The following is a 25,354-nucleotide window of genomic DNA, read 5'->3' on the forward strand; positions in this document are numbered from 1 at the left end:
GTTTAGAGACATGAAACCAAGAAGGGGGAAATATACAAATCTACACAAATGAAGAATTGTTTAGAGTGTGGGGTGTGTGTGTGTGTGCATGTGTGTGAGTGTGTGACAGAGAGGGAGAAATAGAATACATGAAAATGGAAATGTGGATCTTTTCATAGTAATAGAGGAGTTAAAATGTCCAAAAATAAATTTGCTAACTCCTGAATAAACTGAAATGCGCATATGAGAGCTTTGTAATTCGTCCATGAACTGATAAGCACACATATACACATACTCCCCCCTACACACCACACACACATTTATACACTTGTAGAGACATAGACAAATAGGCAGAGACATATAGACCACTTCTGTAGTAGTAAAAATCATTACCAATAGTAAAACATGAAACATTGTATGGTGAGAATAAGAAGATAATTATTATTAGAAACATAGAGAATCAGCAATGAGAGTATGTTAACTACCAGAATAAAAGTTGCTTTCTTTATAAATTTTCAAATCCCAAACCCTATGTTTCCCAAAAGTCTAACTCCTTGAGTTCCACAAAGCATCATCTTAGAAATGACATACTGTGTCCAGAATTGGTGGATTCTTGGTCTCACTGACTTCAAGAAACAAGCTGCGGACCCTCGCGGTGAGTGTTACAGCTCTTAAAGGTGGCATGTCTGGAGTCGTTTGTTCTTCCCGGTGGGTTCCTGGGCTCGGTGGGTTCCTGGGCTCGCTGGCTTCATGAGCGAAGCTGCAGATCTTCGCGGTGACTGTTACAGCTCATAAAGGCAGCATGGACCCAGAGAGTAAGCAGCAGTTCTTTGGCTGGAAAGGGACCCAGTGGGTTGCCAATGCTGGCTCGGGCAGCCTGCTTTTATTCCCGTATCTGACCCCACCCACAGGGAGCTGATTGGTCTATTTTACAGAGAGCTGATCGGTCCGTTTTGACAGAGTGCTAATTGGTGCATTTACAGTCCTTGACCTAGACAGAGTGCTAGAAGGAAGTTATCTAAGTCCCCACTAGGTTAGCTAGACAGAGTCAGCTAGATGCAGAGTACCAATTGGTGTATTTACAAACCTTGAGCTAGACACAGAGTACTGATTGGTGTATTTACAAACCCTGAGCTAGACAGAGTGCTGATTGGTGTATTTACAATCCCTTAGCTAGGCAAGTCCTCACTAGACTCCAAGTCCTCACTAGACTCAGGAGCCCAGCTGGCTTCACCTAGTGGATCCTGCACCATGGCTGCAGGGGGAGCTGCCTGCCAGTCCCTAGCGGCACCTGCACTCCTCAACCCTTGGGCGCTGAATGGGACCGGGAGCCATGGAGCAGGGGGCGGCACCCCTCCGGAAGGCTCGTCACGGGAGCCCACTGCGGGTAGGGGGGCTCACCATGTCGGTGGGCTGCAGGTCCCGAGCCCTGTCCTGCAGGGAGGCAGCTGAGGCCCTGCGAGAACTGGAGCACAGTGCCGGTCCCCCCCGACCCCCCCGCCGCCCCGGCCTTCTGCAACTGCTGGCCCGGGTGCTAAGCCCCTCACTGCCCTGGGCAGGCAGCACAGGCCGGCCGCTCCATGTGTGGGGCCTACAGAGCCGGCACCAGTGCCCGCTGGAACTGGCGCTGGCCCCAGAGCACCGTGTGCGGCCCCGGTTCCCGCCCGCGCCTCTCCCTCTGCACCTCCCCGCAAGCAGAGGGAGGCGCCTCTGGCCAGGGCAGAGAGGGGCTCCCACAGTGCTGTGGTGGGCTGAAGGGCTCCTCAAGCACTGCCAGAGTGGACGCCCAGGCCAAGGAGGCGCCGAGAGCGAGGGCTGCTAGCACATTGTCACCTCTCAATTGCCCCTCTAAAGAGGACACCCCAACTGCTGTTGGGAATTTGGCCCATGGCTGCTCTAGCTACTTCCTGCTGGATAGGGGCGATGAAGGGGCCCTGCAGTTGTAGTGTCGTCCAGAGGGGAGCTCTCTAGGCCAGGGAAAGTGACAGCAGGTCGGTCCAGGGGTCCTCAGTAGAAGTTGTTAGTTGAACTCATTTGGGGTTCCATTTGTAAGACCATCTGTAGCTTGATGGCCTCATTCTAGAGGAAACAAATTTGACAAGAAGGTTAAAGATACAGGGCCCGAAGGCGAGTAACAGCAAGATGGCTGCCAGGGGACCCAGAAAGGGGAGAAGCCATGTTGCCCAACTCCAGAGGTTGGTATAAGAATTTGAAAGGTGTTGTCTGATTTCAGAAGCCTTTTCCTGTAAACACTGGGCGTTATCTCATACTATCCCTGACTGGTTAGTGTAAAAACAACACTTCTCCTAAGAAGGTGCACAGTCCTCCTTCCTCAGCATTGAGGAGATCTAGGCCTCCTTGGTTTTGGAGAGTCACTGCTGCCAAAGAGTCTATTTGGGATTGTAAAGTAAGCATAGGTTTCGTTATTTCTTGCAAACGGTCTGAGAAATCTTTTGAGAGTGTGTGGTAGTAGGATAATGAAGTAGATAAACCAGCTATTCCGGTTCCTGTAGCAGTAGCCATTCCTAACCCTATAAGTAGGGGTATTAGTTGTATGGCTCTGCACTGACGGACTTGAGCTTTAAGGGGTACTGATAAGGTCTGTTTTCCTGGGGCAATTTGAATGTTAGGACTTAGAAAGACTAAGGTGCAGGTGCCTGTCCAGTTAGTGGGCAGGCAGATATAAGTCGATGTTCCACATAAGAAGAATATACCTAGGCTGGGTATACAGAAATTTACCCTGGCTTTTAAAGGAATAGGGTACACTGTTTTCTCTTTACTACTTCCATCTCTCTTTCTTTCTCCTTTGTCTCTTCCTCTCTTTCCTTCTCTCTTTGACTTCTTCCTTGTCTCTCTTTCTGACTCTCTGTCTTTCCTTCTTTGACTGTCTGTCTCTTCCTCTGTCTCCTTCTCTTTGTTTCTCCTGTTTCTTCCTCTCTCTTTCTCTGACTTCCTGTCACCTTCTCTCTTTCCTTTCTGGTGGTCTTTCCTGCCTCTGCCAGCTGCTTATGCGGCTGTTTTCCCCTCTCCTTCCAATTTGATGGCTTTGACGGTGTAAGACTGCCACCTCCTTGGGTTTTTGCACTGCGTGCAATAACTCCGTAATTTCCTTGTGGTATTTACCTCCCCCAGAGGTTAGGAACTCCCTTTCTTTCCATACGGCAGCATGGGCATGTAGGATTAGATAAGCATACTTGCTATCTGTATACACATTTATTCTTTTTCCCTTTCCCAGTTCTAAGGCTCCGGTAAGTGCCACTAGTTCTGCTAACTGGGCACTGGTCCCTGGGGGAAGAGGCTTACTTTCAAGTATGGTTGCATCACTAACTATGGCATAACCTGCCCTTCGTATCCCATTCTCCGGAAATGAACTTCCATCGGTATATAGGTTAAGGTCAGGATTAGCTAAAGGGAATTCCAAGAGATCATCTCGGGCGGCATAAGTCTGGACTATAATTTGGTGGCAGTCATGCTCAGTTGGTTTCCCATCCTCTGGGAGAGAAGTGGCAGGGTTGAGGGCCATGCATGCACACATTTGAAGCACTGGTCCCTCAAGGAGCAGCACCTGGTATCTAAGTAGGCGGTTATCTGATAGCCATAAACTTCCTTTGGCACCTAGTATGCCATTTACATCATAAGTAGTCCAGACAGTGAATCATTCTGCTTCCTCTGGTATTTGAGAGAGCAAGGTATATGGGTTGGGTACAACTGGATATAGAGGAATTACTGCCTCATTGATGAGCCTAAGGTCTTGCACTAGTCTCCACTGACCATTTGGTTTTTGTACTCCTAGAATTGGGGTGTTGCAGGGACTGCTGCATTTCCTTACTAAGCCTTGAGCTTTTAAATGTTTAAGAGTATCCTATAATCCTTTATGAGCTTGAGGCCTTGAGGGATACTGTCTTTGATAAGGAAAAGTGGTGGGATCTTTTAACCTGATTTGGACTGGGTGGGCATTTTTTGCCCTTCCAAATTGTCCTTCTAATGCCCAGACTTCAGGGTTGATTCCCTCCTCAAGTAGGGGACAACAAATGGGTAACTTGTTCCCCATATTCATGTAGATAATAGTTCCAGCCTTGGCTAATACATCCCTCCCTAATAAGGGTGTGGGACTTTCAGGCATAACAAGAAAGGCATGTGAAAAGAGCAAAGTCTCCCAATTACAACTGAGGAGGTGGGAGAAATACCTGGTTACCGGCTGTCCCAGGATTCCTCGGATAGTAACAGACCTTGAGGACAGTCGTCCAGGAGAGGAGATTAACACTAAGAAGGCCATGCAAGTATCCAGAAGGAAGTCAATTTCCTGGCCCTCAATGGCTAAGTGTACCCGGGGCTCAGTGAGGGTGATGACATGAGCTGGGTACCCTCAGTCCTGTTGTTGGATCATCTGGTTGGGGGCTTCTGACCCAAAGAACCCTCATCCTCTGGGGCAGTGCACCTTCCAGTGATTGCCTTGGCATAGTGGACATGGACGAGGGGGCAGCTTGTTTCTCATTGGACAATCTTTTTTGAAGTGTCCTAGTAAACCACACTGATAACAAAGCCTACTGGGTGATGGGCCTGCTCCATTTTCTGTCCTCTCTGAACCACCAAGGTTTGTTTGTCTGAGGGCCATGACTAAGGCCGTGACCTTTCTTTGATCTTGCTTTTCCTTTTGGGTCTGTTCCTCTGGATCCCTATTATAGAACACTGAGGTTGCCAGGTTTAATAATGCCTCCAAATTTTGTTCAGGGCCCAGGGCTTGCTTTTGGAGCTTTCTCCTGATATCTGTGGCTGATTGTATAATAAACTTATCTTTTAGAATCAATTGACCCTCAAGTGATTCAGGTGACAGGGAAGTGCATTTTCTTAAGGCCTCCCATAGCCAGTCGAGGAAGGCAGGAGGATTTTCTTCCTTTCCCTGAGTTACGGTGGACATCATTGAATAATTCATGGGCTTTTTCCTAATTCTCCTTAGTCCTTCTAGAGCACAGGTCAACAGATGTTTACGACTCCAGTCCCCATGATCTGAGTCAAGGTCCCAGTGGGGATCCATACTGGGGATGGCTTGCTGACCGGTAGGGAATTTGTCCCTTTCTTCAGCTGTCATTCTGTCATTTACTTGACTTTATCATTTAAGATACCAGGTATCTCCAAACTCTCAGGCTGCAGCCAAAGCCGCATTCTCTTCATTAATGGCCAGGGTTTGATCTAACAATAGCATGACATCCCTCCAAGTGAGGTCGAAGGTTTGTCCTAGACCCTGTAGGACATCTGTGTGTCTATCAGGATCATCTGAAAACTTCCCCAGGTCTACCTTGATCTGCTTTAAATCAGAGAGGGAGAAGGGGACATGTACCTGGGTTGGGCCAAATTCCCCTCCCCCTACAGCTTGAAGGGGGCATAACCGACAGCCCAGGGTTTTTTGTGGTCCTTTGGAGATTTCTTTGCTTAGTTCTTTCTGGGCAGGGGATATGAGAGGAGGATTATCATTAATAGGAAGGGGAGCTATAGGGAGGCTAGGATACGGGGGTAAGCTGAGAGGTCCTCCTGTGGGATGTAAATTGCAAGCTTCGCATAGTTGTGTATTCTCCTTCAGTGAAAAGAAAGCTTGGACATAAGGCATTTCACTACATTTGCCTTCCCTCTTACAAAAAAGGTCAAGCTGCAGGATAGTAATGTAATTTGTACTTCCCTCAGGTGGCCATTTTTCCCCATCAGAGAGAGAATATTGGGGCCAAGCCATAGTGCAGAAAAAGAATGAACCGCCTCTTTTTCAGGGTTTGTGGATCAAATTGGTCCCAATGGCTTAGGATGCATTTCAAGGGTGAGCCTGTTGATGCCTGAGTGTTTCCCATCTGTTTCCGGGAAGAAGGAACAAACTCCGGACACACCACCTTTAAGAACTGTAACACTCACAGCGAGGGTCTGCAGCTTCATTCTTGAAGTCAGTTAGACCAAGGACCCACCAATTCCAGACACAATACCATCACTAGTGGCATATTCTACTGGTCATATAGATGAACCCTGATACATTGTGGGAGGAAACTACACCAGCGCATGAATACCAGGAGGTAATGTTCATTGGGGTTCTTTTTAGAGGCCAGTTACTGTAGGTTGCTCTCTGGCTCCAAGTAATGCACACACCTCACTAATTGTACCCTAAGTCTACCAAAGCTTCATCTCATCACAGCATTAACTTTAAGTCTAGAATCTCGTCATTTAAATCAGGTCTAGGTGCAAATACAACTCCTTGAGTACGATTTGTCTTGATTTGAAGACCTTTGAAACTAAAGAAACAACTTACCTATCTTTCACACATCCATCATAAAATGATGAGACAGGCATAGAATCATCATCATAGGCACTCTGACTTAATAGAGGGAAAATGGAGACATCCAGAAGTCAGCAGTCAATGAGAGTTCTGAAATCTAGCTGGGAAAATGTTAAATTTTTCTTTTTTTGATGAGGATTTAATCCTACTCCTACCCATTAATGGCTTTATATTTCTCTTTTTTTATATACTTTAAGTTCTAGGGCACATGTGCACAACGTGCAGGTTTGTTACATATGTATACATGTGCCATGTTGGTGTGCTGCACCCATTAACTCGTCATTTATATTAGGTATATCTCCTAATGCTATCCCTCCCCGCTACCACCTCCCCACAATAGGACCTGGTGTGTGACGCTTCCCTTCCTGTGTCCAAGTGATCTCATTGTTCAATTCCCACCTATGAGTGAGAACATGTGGTATTTGGTTTTCTGTTCTTGCGATAATTTGCTGAGAATGATGGTTTCCAGCTGCATCCATGTCCCTACAAAGGACACGAACTCATCCTTTTTTATGGCTGCATAGTGTTCCATGGTGTATATGTGCCACATTTTCTCAATCCAGCCTGTCACTGATGGACATTTGGGTTGGTTCCAAGTCTTCGCTATTGTGAATAGTGCCACAATAAACATACGTGTGCATGTGTCTTTATAGCAGCATGATTTATAATCCTTTGGGTATATACCCAGTAATGGGATGGCTGGGTCAAATGGTATTTCTAGTTCTAGATCCTTGAGGAATCACCACACTGTATTCCACAATGGTTGAACTAGTTTACATTCCCACCAACAGTGTAAAAGTGTTCCTATTTCTCCACATCCTCTCCGGCACCTGTTGTTTCCTGATTTTTTAATGATTGCCACTCTAACTGGTGTGAGATGGTATCCTCAATCGCTGATACTCTTTCTTCCAGTTGATCGAGTCGGTTACTGAAGCTTGTGCATTTGTCACGTATTTCTTGTGTCATGGTTTTCATCTCTGTCAGTTCGTTTATGGCCTTCTCTGCATTAATTATTCTAGTTATCAATTCTTCCACTCTTTTTTCAAGATTTTTAGTTTCTTTTCGCTGGGTACATAATTCCTCCTTTAGCTCTGAGAAGTTTGATGGACTGAAGCCTTCTTCTCTCATCTCGTCAAAGTCATTCTCCATCCAGCTTTGATCCGTTGCTGGCGATGAGCTGTGTTCCTTTGCAGGGGGAGATATGCTCTTATTTTTTGAATTTCCAGCTTTTCTGCCCTGCTTTTTCCCTATCTTTGTGGTTTTTTCTGCCTCTGGTCTTTGATGATGGTGACGTACTGATGGGGTTTTGGTGTGGGTGTCCTTCCTGTTTGTTAGTTTTCCTTCTAACAGTCAGGACCCTCAGCTGTAGGTCTGTTGGAGATTGCTTGAGGTCCACTCCAGACCCGTTTGCCTGGGTATCAGCAGCAGAGGCTGCAGAAGACAAAATATTGCTGAACAGCGAGTGCCGCTGTCTGATTCTTGCTCTGGAAGCTTCGTCTCAGGGGTATACCCCACCGTGTGAGGTGTGAGGTGTTTGTCTGCACCTAGTGGGGGATGTCTACCAGTTAGGCTATTCAGGGGTCAGAGACCCACTTGAGCAGGCAGTCTGTACGTTCTCAGATCTTAACCTCTGTGCTGGGAGATCCACTGCTCTCTTCAAAGCTGTCAGACAGCTGTCAGACTCCACCCAGAGGTGGAGTCTACAGCGACAGGCAGGCCTTCTTGAGCTGTGGTGGGCTCCACTCAGTTCGAGCTTCCTGGTGGCTTTGTTTACCTACTTAAGCCTCAGCAATGGCAGGCCCCCCTCCCCCAGCCTCGCTGCTGCCTTGCCGTTAGATTGCAGACTGCTGTGCTAGCAATGAGGGAGGCTCCGTGGGCATGAGACCCTCCCAGCCAGGTGTGGGATATAATCTCCTGGAGTGCCTGTTTGCTAAGACCCTTGGTAAAGCACAGTATTGGGGTGGGAGTTACCCGATTTTCCAGGTGTTGTGTGTCTCAGTTCCCCTAGCTAGGAAAAGGGATTCCCTTCCCCCTTGCGCTTCCCAGGTGAGGCGATGCCTCGCCCTGCTTCAGCTCTCGCTGATTGGGCTGCAGCAGCTGACCAGCACCCATTGTCCGGCACCCCCTAGTGAGATGAACCCAGTACCTCAGTTGAAAATGCAGAAATCACCTGTCTTCTGTGTTGCTCGCGCTGGGAGCTGGAGACTGGAGCTGTTCCTATTCGGCCATCTTGCTCTGCCCCGCCTTCTCATGATTTTTAAAGGTAATTCCTAAAAGCCTTGTTAGGTTTAATGACAGGTACCATATTAAGGGCAGCATTTTATAACCCATATCTTAAACATCATCTCTGGAAGTTAAGAGCCTGCAATGGGTTTTCTATAGAGTGCACATGATACCGCACTCAGGCAGTTCATGAAGTGTAAGAAATATCTTAGTGCTTTGGTATTTGACATTTTAAGCAAGAAAAAAATACACTTTGATAAGTTTAGCTTATACTTCCCTTCCCCTTCAGGTATCTACTGTGCATTTCAGTCAACAATACAGCTCATGTTCGACAATCTTCCTTGATGACAGCACAGCCAGCCAGCCTTATCTTACAATGACAATAATATCGTGAGTACAACTATACTGCCGAGGGATAGATTCGTTTATTCTAAAATTATTTCAGCCATTTGGTTGTCCTCTTCAGCAATCAGTTTAAGAAATTGGAGTCAACTATATATTGATATCCAGATTCTATATATTAAGTATCAGTTTCTCTTAATCTTAGATGTCTTGGAAGAAAAAATCAGTTAGCAAAGGAACAATCCCAGAAAAAGTGTGGTTTTTTGATGCCTTTATGCCTTGAGACAATGTTGAATGCAGTTAGAAGGATAGGTTCTCTTTATTGAATGCTTTTTGTGAAAACTTAGTTGTTCAGTGCATTATAGGCCTAAGTCAGTATATACTACTTTGGACATTAGCCTGGGAAGAAGGAACAGCTTTTCCTCTTCTGGCACCACAGTGTATCTGCATTTGCATTTCTCCCATTGTGCATGAGCACCTCATGGGCCACAAAGATGCGCTTTGAGATCACCCTGAGATGAAGTTTATTTTAAAAGGAACAACAACCAACACCAGCACCAGCTCCATAGGGGCTGTCCAGTGTACATTATTATCATCTCCTGGGTCATGAGTGTTGATTTTTAGAACACAGTTTGGAAAGTAGTAATTTAGAATATTAATGCCTTTAATTTTACTATTCATTCTGTAAACATAACTAGCTTATAAACAATTTTGTTTCAAATGCACTAACCTTTTTAGCGAATTCAATTGGCAGTAACTTTTACTTCAATTAAAAATGGCAAGTTTACACTCACAATAATGTCACTTTCCTCCCTCCCTTTTAACAATAGTTGTGATGAAATTGTGTTTCAGCAAAAACTGGACTCAAACTCTGTCCATTAAGTCCTGAGCTTTGGGACCTATTGAGTAATCACTGAATGTCTGTAGTCAGCTGAGTCTCTTAAATCTTTGAGCACACATACACAAAAACTGCTTTACCTAGAGTCCCTGGCTTCTTTTGAGTTCAAAAGATTTTGATGTGTTAGCATACAATTCAAAAGTAGCTTTGAAGATTAATCTTGCTCAAACAAATTTCATGCTTTTTTCCTCATTCTACTTTTTGGAAGTCTACTTTTCAAAGTAAAGTAAGTTTTAATTTGCCATCAGCAAGTTTGAGAAATAATCATTTGGTATATTAACTATTGGTGAAATAAAGGTTTATTGAGCAAATTAATAGGGCAAATTGGCTTCAAGAAAAGATTTTGAAAAATGTTTATCATGAGTCAGTAGTGCACTGTTGTCAGTGGGATAGGTGGAACTCACTGAGATCATTTATGCAAGGTTTTTTTTTTTTTTTCAAAATACATGTCTGCAAACACATGTATCTTCCCATCTCCACTTTCCTTCTATCTCTAGGCACTTCTCAGGGATGGATGTGAGGCATCTTTATGTGAAGAAAGGCATCCCAGAAGATTCTGATTTTCACCCCAGTTCAATCATTCCAAACTTTGCTGCACATTGAAATCACCTGGGAAACTTTTACCAACAACCTTGATGCCCAGAGTCATACCCAACACTAATTACATTAAAATGTCTCATGTTGAAGATGAGGCAGTTATTAAAGCTTCTCAGGTGATTTCAATGTGCAGCAAAGTTTGAGAGCCACGGCTTCATTTGAGTTTAGGACGAGAAACTGCTCCTATTTGGTGGGACCTTGGGCAAGTCAGTTTTAAGGTTTGTTTCCTTGATCTGCAAAATGAGTGTTGAATTAAATGTCATGTAAGGTCATTGGTCCTTTCCAGCATGTAACTTTAAATTCTGTGATTGTGAAATTATTTCAGAGATGAAAACTACTTGAAGCACTATAGACATACCTATCTTACTTGCTAATGTTACAAGCTTTTAAAAAAGTGCTAATATTGTATAGACCTATTACTAAAATTGAGATTTTCCTTCCCCTAGTTATTCTGAGCCTCATTCTACAAAATTAGCTGGACATGGTTGCACATGGCTGTAATCCCAAATACTCAGGAGGCTGAGGCCGGAGAATTGCTTGAACCCGGGAGGCAGAGGTTGTGGTGAGCTGAGACTGGCACCATTGCACTCCAACCTGGGCAACAAGAGCAAAACTATTTCAAAAAAAAAAAAAATTACCTAGGCATAGTGGCACAAACCTGTAATCCCAGCTACTTGGGAAGCTGAGGCATGAGAATCGCTTGAACCTGGAGGTGGAGGTTGTGGTGAGCCAAGATCGCACCACTGCACTCTAGTCTGAGCAACAGAAGAAGACTCTGGGTCAAAAAATAAATACATAAAATAAATCGCATGGGGCAAAAGCTTTTGTGGGTAGAAGAGCATATAACAGGGAAATCTGTTATTATTTATATATTATAATAGTCAACAGAAACACGTCTTCTAATAGCATGTTGCCTCGTATTTTGGTTCTCATATTTTTGTGAAAAACCAAGAAATAAAAACAAAGTGCCCTTATGGTACTGTACTGAACTTGAAAATTTGAATTTCAGGGCTGCTAGGAGAGTTTCCTCTGCCCCACCTTTAAAAAATGTCTTCAGGCCTAACAAATGATAATGTCTATTATTATGAATTGTTTTTCCTTCCACAGTGTGACCTTGGAGATACATCATGATATCACGTGAAGGTGAGTTTTTTAGAAACCTGTCTTATTATTCTAGCTAATTGCTTTGCAAGATATCAAGCTCAGTGTTAGGTCACAACTGTAGACATCATACGCTGTATTGTGCCTACTAAAATATTGAAGCAATTTATTTATGTTTTCTTTGTTCGTTAAGACTCTTTTAATTATTATTATTATTATTTTTTTTTGAGACAGAGTCTTGCTCTGTCTCCCAGGCTGGAGTGCAGTGGCGCAATCTCAGCTCACTGCAAGCTCCTCCTCCTGGGTTCATGCCATTCTCCTGCCTCAGCCTCCTGAGTAGCTGGGACTACAGGCGCCTTCCACCATGCCTGGCTAATTTTTTTTTTGTATTTTTTAGTAGAGACGGGGATTCACTGTGTTAGCCAGGATAGTCTCGATCTCCTGACCTCGTGATCCGCCCGTCTCGGCCTCCCAAAGTGCTGGGATTACAGGTGTGAGCCACCGCGCCTGGCCAAGACTCTTTTAATTCTTAAATGATTGAGAATCTCAAAGAGTATGTGTGTGTTTATATTGATTATATTGATATTTACTGTGTGGTAGAAATACAACATTGAGTTTTTTTTCAAAATCTATTTTTAGTTTAGATTTCACAGCCTTAGCACTGTTGATATTATGAGCTAGATAACGCTCTGTTGTGAGGACTGTCCTGTGCATTGCAGAGAGTTTGGCAGCATTCATGGCCACTACCAACTAGATGTCAGTAGTAACCCATGGCCCAGGTTGTGACAACAGAAAATATTCCTTGAGAACAATATTTTTAACAGACATTTTTCATTCAAAAAGTAACTTTTCTACAACAAAAAGTTGAGTAAGAAGTGTGTCATGTATTTATACTATTTAAAGTCTCTCATGTTGAGCTTAATAGGAGACAACTGGATTCTCTAGATCTTTCTTTGGAATTTGCTTTAAAGAAGCAATAAGAGGCCAGGCACGGTGGCTCATGCCTGTAATCCCAGCACTTTGGGAAGCCGAGGTGGGTGGATAACAAGGTCAGGAGATCAAGACCATCCCGGCTAACATGGTGAAACCCCATCTCTACTGAAAATACAAAAACTTAGCCGGGCGTGGTGGCGCACACCTGTAGTCCCAGCTACTCTGGAGGCTGAGGCAAGAGAACTGCTTGAACCTGGGAGGCGGAGGTTGCAGTGAGCTGAGATGACGCCACTGTACTCCAGCCTGGGAGGCAGAGCAAGAGTCTGCCTCAAAAAATAAAATAAAATAAAATAAAATAAAATAAAATAAAATAAAATGGCCCGGTGTGGTAGTTCACACCTGCAATCCCACCACTTTGGGAGGCCGAGGTAGGCGAATCACTTGAGGTCAGGAGTTTGAGACCAGCCCAACCAACATGGTGAAACCTGCCTCTACTGAAAGCACAAAAAATAGCTGGGCGTGGTGGTGCATGCCTGTAGTCCCAGCTACTTGGGAGGCTGAGGCCGGAGAATCACATGAACCTGGGAGGCGGAGGTTGCAGTGAGCCAAGATCTCGCCATTGTACCCCAGCCTGGGAGACAGAGGGAGACTCCATCTCAAAAAAGGAAAGAAAGAAGCAATAAGATGACCTAACCTCATGCAACTGTGTAGCTGATAAAAAGTGTATTTTTAAAGTTTGCAGACAGTTGGGGGTATTCTTTAATACTAAATCAAAACTTCACAAGTGCTAGTTTCTTAAATTAGTTACGGTGGCATTTTCCATATTAATAACTTTATTCCATCAGTACTCATTGATCTTTCTTGCACAGTAAATGAATCTTTCACCCTATACTTTCATTTATAATATTATGTATTAGTTACTTGGAATATATTGGTTTGTGTTTTATTATGTCAAAAATCATTTTTAGTTTAACCACCAATCTTACTTTAAAATGCCTTTAAGTATTGAAAAGCTGTCAAACCTATAGTAGAAGGAACAAATTTTTCAAAGTCCTCAGGAAAGCTTAAATTTCATCATTGGGAACAAATACTTATTTTCCTTGAAGTGACAACGTCTCACTTCATTTATTTTTGAGAATGATAGTTGCACTTTTTTTTTAGACCGAGTCTCATTCTGTCACTTGGCTGGAGTGCTTTGGCATGATCTCAGCTCAAGCAATCCTCTCACCTCAGGCTCCTGTGTAGCTGGGACCACAGATGTGTGGCACCACGCCAGGCTGTTTTTGTACTTTTGGTAGAGACAGGGTTTTGTTATGTTGCCTAGGCTGGTCTCAAACTCCTGAAGGAGCTCAAGCCTTCTGCCTGCTTTGGCCTCCCAAAGTGCTGGGATTTTACAGGCATGAGCCACTGCACTGACCCAGTTGTATTTTTAAATAAAAACGATGTTCTGTGAAAAAGTGATCGTTCAGTTCACAATTAAATCATTAATTATTTAAAAAAACATAAAACAGAAAACAACTGTACTGCAGTCAGCAGAAGCGCTTCTTGTTAACTTTCCACTTATTCAGAATATTAAAGAGACATGTCAAGATTTAATAACAACATTAATTTTTACTGCCTCATCAAGAACATTCTTAAGTAATTCAGGCTGTCTTTTTTAACTGTAGGGGACAGTAAATAATAGAATGACTAATGTAATTGGTACCACTGCCTTGATTTATGCTGAGAAACCAGCAGTTTACCCACTGTTGCTTTTATACAGTCATGGCAAGTGTCAACGAAAAAGCAGGCAATAACTTTGTATTAGTTTTACAAATTCTATAATTTTTATTCAGCTTTCTCAGGTTTAGTTAGTATGATTCAGAACAGTGTCGGCCAGGCACAGTGTGGCTCAGGCCTGTAATCTTAGCACTTCGGGAGGCCGAGGCGAGTGGATCACCTGAGGTCAGGAGTTCAAGACCAGCCTGGCCAACATAGTGAAACCACATCTCTACTGAAAATACAAAAAATAGCGGGGCATGGTGGCGGGCGCCTGTAATCCCAGCTACTCAGGAGGCTGAAGTGGGAGAATCACTTGAACCCTGGAAGTGGAGGTTGCCATGAGCTGAGATTGCGCCATTGCACTCCGGCCTGGGCAACAAGAGTGAAACTCGGTCTCAAAAAAAAACAAAACAAACAAACAAAAAAAACAGGGTTGACCTCTTAGCCCTTCTGGAAAGGGTCTTGGGGATCCTGAGAGGTCCACAGAGCACATTTGGAAAACCACTGGTTTATCACCTAGGCACAATGCATTAGTTTTACAAAGTTTAAAGTTCATCAAAGACTGGCCTCTTAAAAAGGCAGATGAGTTTTTAATTCAAACAACAGAAAACACATAAATACATCATGAGAGTATACTACAGAGAACTAAAGAGAAAGGAAGCTCGGAAATCTGAATCACGTTTACATTTATTAAAGTTCATCACTACTGCTTTGTAAAACATTCTTGTGTTTCAGTGTGTGGTTAGAAGAGTGAAAATATATTTGGTTTGTTGCCATTGCCTGTTAGGGAGAGTCAATACTTACGGGCATTTCTGACTGGTTATCATATAAAAGACTTCACAGTACAGGACATGAAGTGCCGAGAAAGAAGAAATCAGGAAACGCTCTGCAAGTCAGGATCCAGAAGAATTCATAAAAACTGCTTTGGTGAAGTAAACACCAAAGCACACAGGAGGCAGTATTTTACTAAACAGATATTATACTAAGATATTAACCGTTTTTGAAGTAATGCACATTCTTATTTTATAGAGATGCAGATAGATATTTGAGCCTATTTGATGAACGGTTATACTCATTTACGGTAAGTGACACTTCTATTGCGGTTGTATTTTCATCATACACTTGTATCTGTTTCATGCTGAAGTCAAAGGCATCTTTTTTTAAATCTTCCCCATTTCAGGTGGTATTTAGTCATCTTAAGTGTTGTAAAAAGAATGTGCTGGAATAAGAACTGATCTGCAGCTCTGTTTAGTGAGCTAATATGAGTAAATATACTACCCAAATAACAGAAAATGTATCTTCTTTCTGTAGCCCAGGCTGGAGTGCAATCGCATGATCTCGGCTCACTGCAGGCTCTGTCTCCCAGGTCCCTGTTCAATCAATTCTCCTGCCTCAACCTCTCCAGTAGCTGGGATTACAGGCATGTGCCACTGTGCCCAGCTCTTTTTTTCTTTTCTTTTCTTTCTTTCTTTCTTTCTTTCTTTCTTTCTTTCTTTCTTTCTTTCTTTCTTTCTTTCTTTCTTTCTTTCTTTCTTTCTTTCTTTCTTTCTTTCTTTCCTTTCTTTCTCTTTCTTTCTCTTTCTTTCTTTCTCAGTAAAGACAGGGTTTCACCATGTTGGCCAGGATGGTCTTGAACTCCTGACCTCGTGATCCACCCACCTTGGCCTCCCTAAGTGCTGGGATTACAGGTGTGAGCCACCAAGCCTGGCCCAGAAAATGTATCTTTTTAAAAGGTAACTGTGAGCTGTCATAGGACCCTGCAAGTCACTACCCAATTTTCGAAGCCATTCCTCCTTCTGTTCCACACAGGTTTCCACCATACACATTACCCAGACAAGATATGGAGGTGGGAGTTTTAGTAACGATTCCTCCTCCATTCCACCGACTCCCAGCACCAGCCAGGAGGACCTTCAGATCAATGTTCCTCCCACTGCCAACACACCCATGCCCGTTTGCAAGCAGTCCAAGCGCTGGTCCAAGCTGTTCACATCTGAGAAAGGGAGTCACCCAGACAAAGAGAACAAAGCCCCGGACAGTCATGCTGACACCATCGGGAGCGGCAGAGCCATCCCCATTAAACAGGGCATGCTCTTAAAGCTAAGTGGGAAATGGCTGAAGAAATGGAAAAAGAAATATGTCACCCTCTGTGACAATGGCGTGCTCACCTATTATTCAAGCTTAGGTGATTACCTGAAGAACATTCATAAAAAAGAGATTGACCTTTGGACATCTACCATCAAAGTCCCAGGAAAGAGGCTACCCCTAGCCACATTGGCCTGCGCGCCTATCTCCAGCTCTAAAAGCAATGGCCTATTCAAGGACATGAACAGTCTAAGTACCTCAGCCAATTCAGACACTGGGCTGGGTGACTCCATATGCTCCAGCCCCAATATCTCCAGCACCACCAGCCCCAAGCTCAATCCGCCCCACTCTCCTCATGCCAACAAAAAGAAACATCGAAGGAAGAAAAGCACCAACAGCTTGAAAGACGATGGCCTGTCCAGCACTGCTGAAGAACAAGAAGAAAAGTTTATCATTGTGTCCCTCACTGGCCAAACGTGGCACTTTGAAGCCACAACGTATGAGGAGCGGGATGCCTGGGTCCAAGCCATTGAGAGCCAGATCCTGGCCAGCCTGCAGTCATGCGAGAGCAGCAAAAGCAAGTTCCGGCTGATGAGCCAGAGCGAGGCCATGGCCCTGCAGTCCATCCGAAACATGTGTGGGAACTCCCACTGTGTGGACTGTGAGACCCAGAATCCTAACTGGGCCAGTTTGAACTTGGGAGTCCTCATGTGTATTGAATGCTCAGGGATCCACCGTAATCTTGCACCCACCTTTCCCGAGTCCGATCTCTGGACTTGGATGACTGGCCAGTCGAGCTCATGCAGGTTTTGTCATCTATTGGCAATGAGCTAGCCAACAGCATCTGGCAAGAGAGCAGCCGGGGCGGACGAAACCCTCAGTAGATTCCACAAGGGAAGAGAAGGAATGGTGGATCCGTGCCAAATATGAACAGAAGCTCTTCCTGGCTCCATTACCCTCCACGGAGCTGTCCCTGGGCCAGCACCTGCTGCAGGCCACCGCTGATGAGGACCTGCGGCCAGCCCTCCTGCTGCTGGCACATGGCTCCCGGGAGGAGGTGAACTTGAGACCTGTGGGGAGGGAGACAGCTGCACCGTGCTCCATCTGGCCTGCCGCAAGGGGAATGTGGTCCTGGTGCACCTCCTGATCTGATACGGGGTGGATGTCATGGCTGGAGATGCCCACAGGAACACAGCGCTGGCCTACGCCCGGCAGGCCTCCAGCCAGGAGTCCATCAACCTACTGCTGCAGTACTGCTGCCCCGACGAGCGCGTGTAGTATCTGTTTAATTTTATTTGACTGCAGTCTCCTTGGTGCAAAAACAAAATGGGAAAAATAAATAAGAATAACTCAGAAATTAAAAAAGAAATCACAAATTCAGCTAATAATAGCATTTTCAGTACATTTTGTAAAATAAGTAAATACACAAAATGTTGGTTTTTCCGACTGTAAGATAAATTTTATGTTCTTTTGCTTAGTGTGTGTGTTAGTCTCAGGCCCTCCTGGGCCACATGCCTGAGTAACACAGGCTTCTGTATTTTGTATTTAGATAAGATGTGTCAAAATATATTTGAAAAAAAGTTCATAACGGTGCATTGATTTTTGTACACATGGCACCTCTCTCTTTTTTTTTTTTTTAGATGGTGTCTCGCTCTGTCACCCAGGCTGGAGCACAGTGGCATGATCTCGGCTCACTGCAAGGTCTGCCTCTTGGTTTCACGCCATTCTCCTGCCTCAGCCTCCCAAGTAGCTAGGACTACAGGCGCCTACCACCATGCCTGGCTAGTTTTTTGTATTTTTAGTAGAGATGGGGTTTTACCATGTTAGCCAGGATGGTCTTGATCTCCTGACCTTGTGATCCACCCGCCTCGGCCTCCCAAAGTGCTGGGATTACAGGCTTGAGCCACTGCGCATGGTTGGATGTTGATTTTTATCAGAAGCCTTTTCTGCATCTATTGAGATAATCATGTGGTTTTTGTCTTTAGTTCTCGTTATGTGACAGATCACATTCATTGATTTGTGTATGTTGAACCAACCTTGCATCCCAAGGATAAAGCCTACTTAACTGTGATGGACAAACTTTTTGATGTGCTGCTGGATTCAGTTTGCTGAGTTTTGTTGAGAATTTTTGCATTGATGTTCATCGAGGATATTTGCCAGAAGTTTCCTTTTTTTGTTGTATCTCTGCCAGGTTTTGGTATCAGGATGATGCTGGCCTCACAGAGTGAGTTTTGAAGGAGAAAGAGTCCCTCCTCCTCAATTTTTTGGAATAGTTTCAGCAGGAATGGTACTAGCTCTTCTTTGTACTTCTGGTAGAATTCAGCTGTAAATCTGTCTGGTCTTGGGCTTTTTTTTTTTTGGTAGCCTATTTGTTACTGATTCAGTTTCAGAGCTCATTCACTATTGGTCTGTTCAGGGATTCAGTTTTTTTCCTGGCTCAGTTTTGGGAGGGTGTATGTGTTCAGGAATTTATCCATTTCTTTTAGATTTTCTTGTGTGTGCATAGAGGTAGTCATAATATTCTCCGATGGTTATTTGTATTTCTTTGGAGAAATATTTCTCCTCCATTGTTTCTGATTGTGTTTATATGGATTTTCTCTCTTATTGGTCTAGCTAGCAGTCTTTCTATTTTATTGATTTTTTTCAAAAAGCCAACTCCTGGATTCATTGATCTTTTGAATACTTTTGTGTTTTAATTTCCTTCAGTTCAGCTCTGATTTTGGTTATTTATTGTCTTCTGCTGGCTTTGGGGCTGGTTTTCTCTTGGTTCCTTTGTTATTTTAGTTGTGATGTTAGGTTGTTACATTGAGATATTTCTAACTTTTTGATGTGGGTATTTAGTGCTGTCAATTTCCATCTTAACACCACCTTGATTGTGTCCCAGAGATTCTGGTATGTTGTATCTTTTTTCTCATGAGTTTCAAAGAACTTCTTAATTTTGACCTTAAGTTCATTATTTATCCAAAAGTCATTTAGGAGCAGGTTATTCGATTTCCATGTAATTATATGATTTTGAGTGAATTTCTTGGTCTCGATTTCTAATTTGATTGCACTATGGGCTGAGAGATTGGTCATTATGATTTCACTTCTTTTGCATTTTCTGAGGAGTATTTCCTGTATTATTCTGTGACTGATTTTGGAGTACGTGCTATGTGGTGATGAAAATGTATATTCTGTTATTTTAGTGAAGAGAGTTCTGTAGATGTCTGTCAAGTTCATTTGATCCAGTACTGAGTTCAAGTCCTGAATATCATTGTTAATTTTCTGCCCCAGTGATCTATCTAATACTGTTAGTGAGATGTTAAAATCTCCCACTACTATTTTGTGGGAGTCGAAGTCTCTTTGAGGGTCTGTAAGAACTTGTTTTATGAATCTGGGTGCTCCCGTTTTGGATGCATAAATATTAATATTTAGAATCGTTAAGTTTTCTTGTTCAATTGAACACTTTACCATTATGTAATGCTGTTCTTTGTGTTTTTTGATCTTTGTTGGTTTGTAAAGTTTGTTTTGTCTGAAATTTAGATTGCAACCCCTGATTTTTTTCTGTTTTCCATTTGCTTAGTAGATTTTTCTCCATCTCTTTATTTTGATCCTATGGGTGTCATTGCATGTGAGATGAGTCTCTTGAAGACACCATACCAATGAGTCTTAAATCTTTATCCAGATTGCCATGGTGTACCTTTTAATTGGGGCATTTAGCCCATTTAACATTCAAGGTTAGTATTGATATGTGTGGATTTGATCTTGTCATGATGTTAGCTGGTTATTATGTAGTCTTCTTTGTGTGGTTGCTTTATAGTATCATGGGTCTGCATACTTCAGTATGTTTTTGCAGTGGCTGGTATGGTCTTTCCCTTTCACATTTGGTGCTTCCTTCAGGAGCTTTTGTAAGGCAGGTCTTGTTATAACAAATTCTCTCAGCATTTGCTTGTCTGAAAAGGATCTTATTCCTCATTCACTTATGGAGCTTAATTTGGCTGGATATGAAATTCTTGGTTGGAATTTCTTTTTATTAAGAATGTTGAAGATAGACCACCAATCTCTCCTGGCTTGTAGGCATTCTACTGAGAGGTCCACTGTTAGCCTGATGGGGTTCCTTTTGTAGGTGACCTGACCTTTCTCTCTAGCTGTCTTTAGCATTTTTTTTTTTTCATTTTGAGTTTGGAGAATCTAATGAGTATGTGTTTTGGGGATGATCTTCTTGTGAAATATCTTACTAGCGTTCTCTGCATTTCCTGAATTTGAATGTCAGTCTCTCTAGCTAGGTCAGGGAAGTTCTCATAAATGATATCCTGGAATATATTTCCCACATTGCTTATACTCTCTTCATCTCTTTCAGGGACACCAATGAGTCATAGATCTGGTCTCTTTACATAATCCCATATTTCTCAGAGGTTTTATTCCTTCCTTTGTATTTTATTTTCTTCATTCTTGTCTGCCTGTCTTCTTTCAGAAAGCCAGTCTTCAACCCCTGAGATACTTTCCCACTTGGTCTATTCTGCTATTAATGAAATTCTTGTAGTGTGTTTTTTTAGCTCTATCAAGTTGGTTACAACATTCTTTTCTGTACTGACTATTTTGTCTGTTGGCTCCTGCATTGTTTTATCATGATTCTTAGCTTCCTTAGATTGGCTTTCAACATACTCTTGCATCTTGATCATCTTCATTCCTATCCATATTCTGAATTCTATTTCTGTAATTTCAGTCATCTCAGCCTGGTTCAGACCCTTTGCTGGAGAAGTGGTACAGCTGTTTGGAGGAAAGAAGGCACTCTGGTTTTTTTGGGTTGTGAGAGTTCTTGCACTGGTTCTTTTTTGTCTTTGCAGGGTTATGTTCCTTCATTCTTTGAAGTTGCTGACCTTTGGATGGATTTTTTTTCCTTTTATCCTATTTGATGACCTTGAGGGTTTCACTGTTATGTAAGGTGGATTCAGTCAACTGGCTTCATTTCTGGAAGATTTTAGAGAGCCAACACTTAGTTCCCAGCTCCTGGACTGCATGCTTAAACTCTGGAGGACTTGTGTTGAGCCCCAACTTTGTTCTGTCTTCTTGAGGTTAAGAATCCACTGCACTGGGTGAGCCAAGATGCTCTCATTAGACTGCTGGTCACTACACACTAATGGGTGATGTCAGCCAAGGCATTTAGTAGTGCAGAGACAGTGGAATCCATCCTCGTTTGCATGTGCCAGCAGCAGTGGCAGCAGCAGCACGGCTGCAGTAGGGTGCTAGTGGGTGCTGGTGTGCCTGCCTCTGTGCCAGCATTTACCACAGTGGCAAAGGGAACACAGCTTGCATGGTGGGGGCCCCTGCTGGTGACTACGTGTGGTTGCAGTGGTAGTGGTGTTGACATGGGAGCAGGGTGCTGGGGAGCATCAGCACTGGGGAGAGTCTGCTGTTCTCTATGCCTAGTTTCACTTGGGGTAGTGCTGGCAAATGGGTGGGGCACTGGCAGGGGCGGGGTTGGGGCTGGTTGGCTCTGTGTCTCAGTTTCAGGGCAGGGTGTACACATACACGCAGGCTGGCAGGACAAGATAAGCAAAACCTGCCCGTGCACACATGTGCTGGCAAAGCCATGTGGGGTGTTTCCGTGGGCCTGGGGGAAGATGCAATGTGGAAGGAGTGTGAGGGCTGGTGTGTGGCCCTGGGGGCTGCCCCGGGGGAGCCCTTCGCATTTCAGGCATGGTCCACCAGCACTGGAGCTATGATGTAGGCCCCTAGGGCGCTCAAGGCTTCCCTGCAATCAGGCATGGCCAGGGTGGGCCCTGAGAGAGGCCAGCGAACTAAGGAGTGCTCAGGTAGTACCAGCCCTGCCTGATGAGTAAGACTGCTCTGCGAAGTTCAGGCCCAACGGTTCCCCTAGGGCGAAAGTCTCCTGTGGGAGCAAGTTGAGTCTAGAGGGGTGGCCGTCCCTGGCTGTGCTCCACTACAGCTGCTCCTGCTGCAAACCCTCTGGGTTCATCACCTGGCTACTGCCCTGGCCACTTCTCTAAGCGTATCTCCCTTACGACTCCAGTGTCCATGGTGGTCAAAGGATCTCCTGCCAGGATTCCAGAGGCTGGTCGTAAGAAGCGTTGCTCCTTGCCAGTTCAACTCACCCTTTACCCCAGATCATTGGGGGCTAGGAATGAGTTCCTGGGTGCAGTAGCCCCATGCAGGCCTCCCAGCTTCCTCCCCCTTTAGCCTAGCTTCTGTGTCTTCCCTCCATCCACTCTCAGTGCCTTCCCTCTGAAGATCCGTTAGGACTGCACCAGTCAAATCAGTCCCTCGGTGGCAGCTGTTGCACCTGGCTGCATCTAGTTGGCCATCTTAACATGTATATTTCCATAACTGATTTTTGTGTGTTGATTTTGTACCCTGCAATTTTGCTGAATTAAAATTAGCTCTAGTAGGTTTATTTATTTGTTTGTTTGTTTTTGAGATAGAGTCTGGCTCTGTCAACCAGGCTGGAGTACAGTGGTGCAATCTTTGGCTCACCATAACCTCCACCTCCTGGCTCAAGTGATCTTCCTACCTCAGCCTTCTGAGTAGCTGGGACTACAGGCGTGAGCCACCACACCTTGCTAGTTTTTGTACTTTTTGAGAGATGGGGCTTTGCCATGTTGCCCAGGCTGGTCTTGAACTCCTGGGCTCAAGCAACCTGCCTGCGTTAACATCCCAAAATGTTGGGATTGCAGGTGTGAGCCACCATGCCTGGCTAGTAGGTTCATGTTTGTGTATATGTGTGTGTGTGTATTCTATGGAATTTTCTGAATATAGAATCATGTCATCTGACAATAGAGTTTCACTTCTTCCTTTCCAATTTAGATGCTTTTATATCTTTTTCTTGTCCAATTTTCTTGGCTGAGACTTCCAGTACAATGTTGAGTAGTAGTGGTGAAAGTGAGAATCTTTGTTTTGTTCCTGTGCTTAAGGGGAACGCTTTCCATTTTTCACCAATGAATATGTTAGCTATGGATTTTTTTCATAAATGCTCTTTGTTCTTTTTGAGAAATTCCTTCTATTCCTAGCTGAATGTTTTTATTATGAAAGGGTGTTCAATTTTGTCAACTACTTTCTCTGCATCTATTGAGATGATAATACGTTTTCCCCCTTTGTTTCACTAATGTGGTGCATTACATCGATTGATCTCTTAGGTTGAACTCCTCTTGCATTCCTAGGATTAGTCCCACCTGGTCATGGTGTGTAGCACTTTTAGTGAGCTGCTGGCTTTGGTTTGCTAGTATTTAATTCAGCATTTTTGTGTCTATATTCATAAAGGATATTGGTGTGTAGTTTTCTTTTTCTTTTTTTTTTGAGACGGAGTTTAGCTCTTGTCGCTTAGGCTGTAGCGCAATGGCATGATCTTGGTTCACTGCAACCTCCGCCTCCCAGGTTCAAGTGATTCTCCTGCCTCAGTCTCCCTAGTAGCTGGGATTACAGGCGCCCGCCATGACACCTGGCTAATTTTTGTATTTTTAGTAGAGACGGTGTTTCACCATGTTGGCCAGGCTGGTCTCGAACTCCTGACCTCATGATCATCCCACCTTCGGCCTCCCAAAGTGCTGGGATTATAGGTGTGAGCCACCGTGCCTGGACCCCAGGTTTATAGTTTACTTTGTTTGCAGGCGTCTTTGGTTTTGGTATCAGGGTAATACTGGCCTCATAGAAAGTATTAGAAGTATTCTCTCATCTTCTATTTTTTTGGAACGGTTTGTGAAGGATTAGTGTTAATTCTCCTTTAAGTGTTTGTTAGAATTCATCAGTGAAGCCCCAGGGCCTGGACTTTTTGTTTTTTTTGTTGTTCATTTTTATTGTGGTAAAATATACATAACATAAAATTTATAATTTTAACCATTTTTAAGTGTACATTTCAGTACCATTAAGTATATTCATATTGTTGTACAACCATCACCACTATCCATCTCTAGAACATTTTCATTATTCCATACTGAAACTCTGTACCCACTAAACAGTAACTGCCCATTCTTTGCCCCCAGCCCCTGGTATTCATTGTTCTACTTTCTGTCTGTATGTGTTGGGAGATTTTTGATTACTGATTAATCTATGTACTTGTTACAGGTCTATTGAGATTTTCTATTTCTTCTTAAGTCATATTTGGTAATTTGTGTATTTCTAGGAGTCTGTACATTTTATCTAGATGTCTAATATGTTGGAATACAATTTTTCATAGTATTGTCTTAAAAATCTTTAAAATTTCTGTAAGGTCGGTAATAATGTCTCCATTTTCTTTCTGAGTTTAGTTATTTGCTATTCTCTTTTTTTTTTCTGAGTCATACTAAAGGCTCATCAAATTTGTTGCTTTTTGTTTCCATGAACCAACTTTTTGTTTTGACAATTCTTTTTCCTTTATTCTCTATTTCATTCTGCTCTAATCTCTAGTGTTTCCTTCCTTTAGAAGCTGGCTGTAGGTTTAGTTGGCTCTTCTTTTACACCTTAGGTCAAGCTTGTCCTGCACGAAGCTCAGGACAGCTTTGAATGCAGCCCAACACAAATTCACAAACTTTGCAAATAACTGAAAACATTATGAGATTTTCTTGGGAATTTTTTTTTTTTTTTTTAGTTCATCATTTATTGTTAGGGTTAATGTATTTTGTATGTGGCCCAAGACAGTTCTTCTTTCAATGTGTTCCAATGTGGCCAGGGAAACCAAAGGATTAAACACCCCTTAGGTGTAAAGTTAGGTTGTTAATTTGAGATCGTTCTTTTTTTCTTTTCTTTTCTTTTTGAGACAGTCTGTCACCAGGCTTGAGTGCAGTGGTGCGATCTCAGCCCACCTGGGATTACAGGTGTGTGCCACCACGCCCAGCTAATTTTTTGTATTTTAGTAGAGACGGGATTTCACCATGTTGACCAGGATGGTCTTGATCTCCTGACCTCGTGATCTGCCCACCTCAGCCTCCCAAAGTGCTGGGGTTACAGGCATGAGCTACCGTGCCTGGCCTTTTTTTTTTTTTTTAATAAAACAAATATAAAATACTTCACAAATTTGCATGTCATCCTTGCACAGGGGCCAGGCTAATCTCTGTATTTTTCCAATTTTAGTATATGTGCTGACGAAGTGAGCATGAGATCGTTCTTTTTTAATGTAAGTATTTAAAGCTATAAATTTCACTGAGTACCCCTGT

General features: G+C 43.5%; 2 protein-coding genes and 1 non-coding gene across 3 annotated transcripts in view; 2 read left to right on the forward strand and 1 right to left on the reverse strand.

The window, feature by feature from the left end:
* Positions 1-25,354, forward strand: part of LOC102142032 (arf-GAP with GTPase, ANK repeat and PH domain-containing protein 5) — a 149,172-nt gene that overhangs the window by 37,481 nt on the left and 86,337 nt on the right.
* Positions 15,977-17,507, forward strand: LOC135964906 (arf-GAP with GTPase, ANK repeat and PH domain-containing protein 11-like). The gene is given in 4 exon segments (XM_065520056.1): positions 15,977-16,971; positions 16,974-17,087; positions 17,090-17,292; positions 17,295-17,507. Coding segments are annotated over 4 exon segments (1,410 nt in total). The 5' UTR covers positions 15,977-16,091.
* On the reverse strand, positions 25,192-25,295 carry LOC123567061 (U6 spliceosomal RNA). The gene has a single exon (XR_006689756.1). It is a non-coding gene; the product is annotated as a U6 spliceosomal RNA (small nuclear RNA).

This window comes from Macaca fascicularis, chromosome 9, assembly GCF_037993035.2.
Source record: "Macaca fascicularis isolate 582-1 chromosome 9, T2T-MFA8v1.1".
Lineage (NCBI taxonomy): Eukaryota > Metazoa > Chordata > Mammalia > Primates > Cercopithecidae > Macaca > Macaca fascicularis.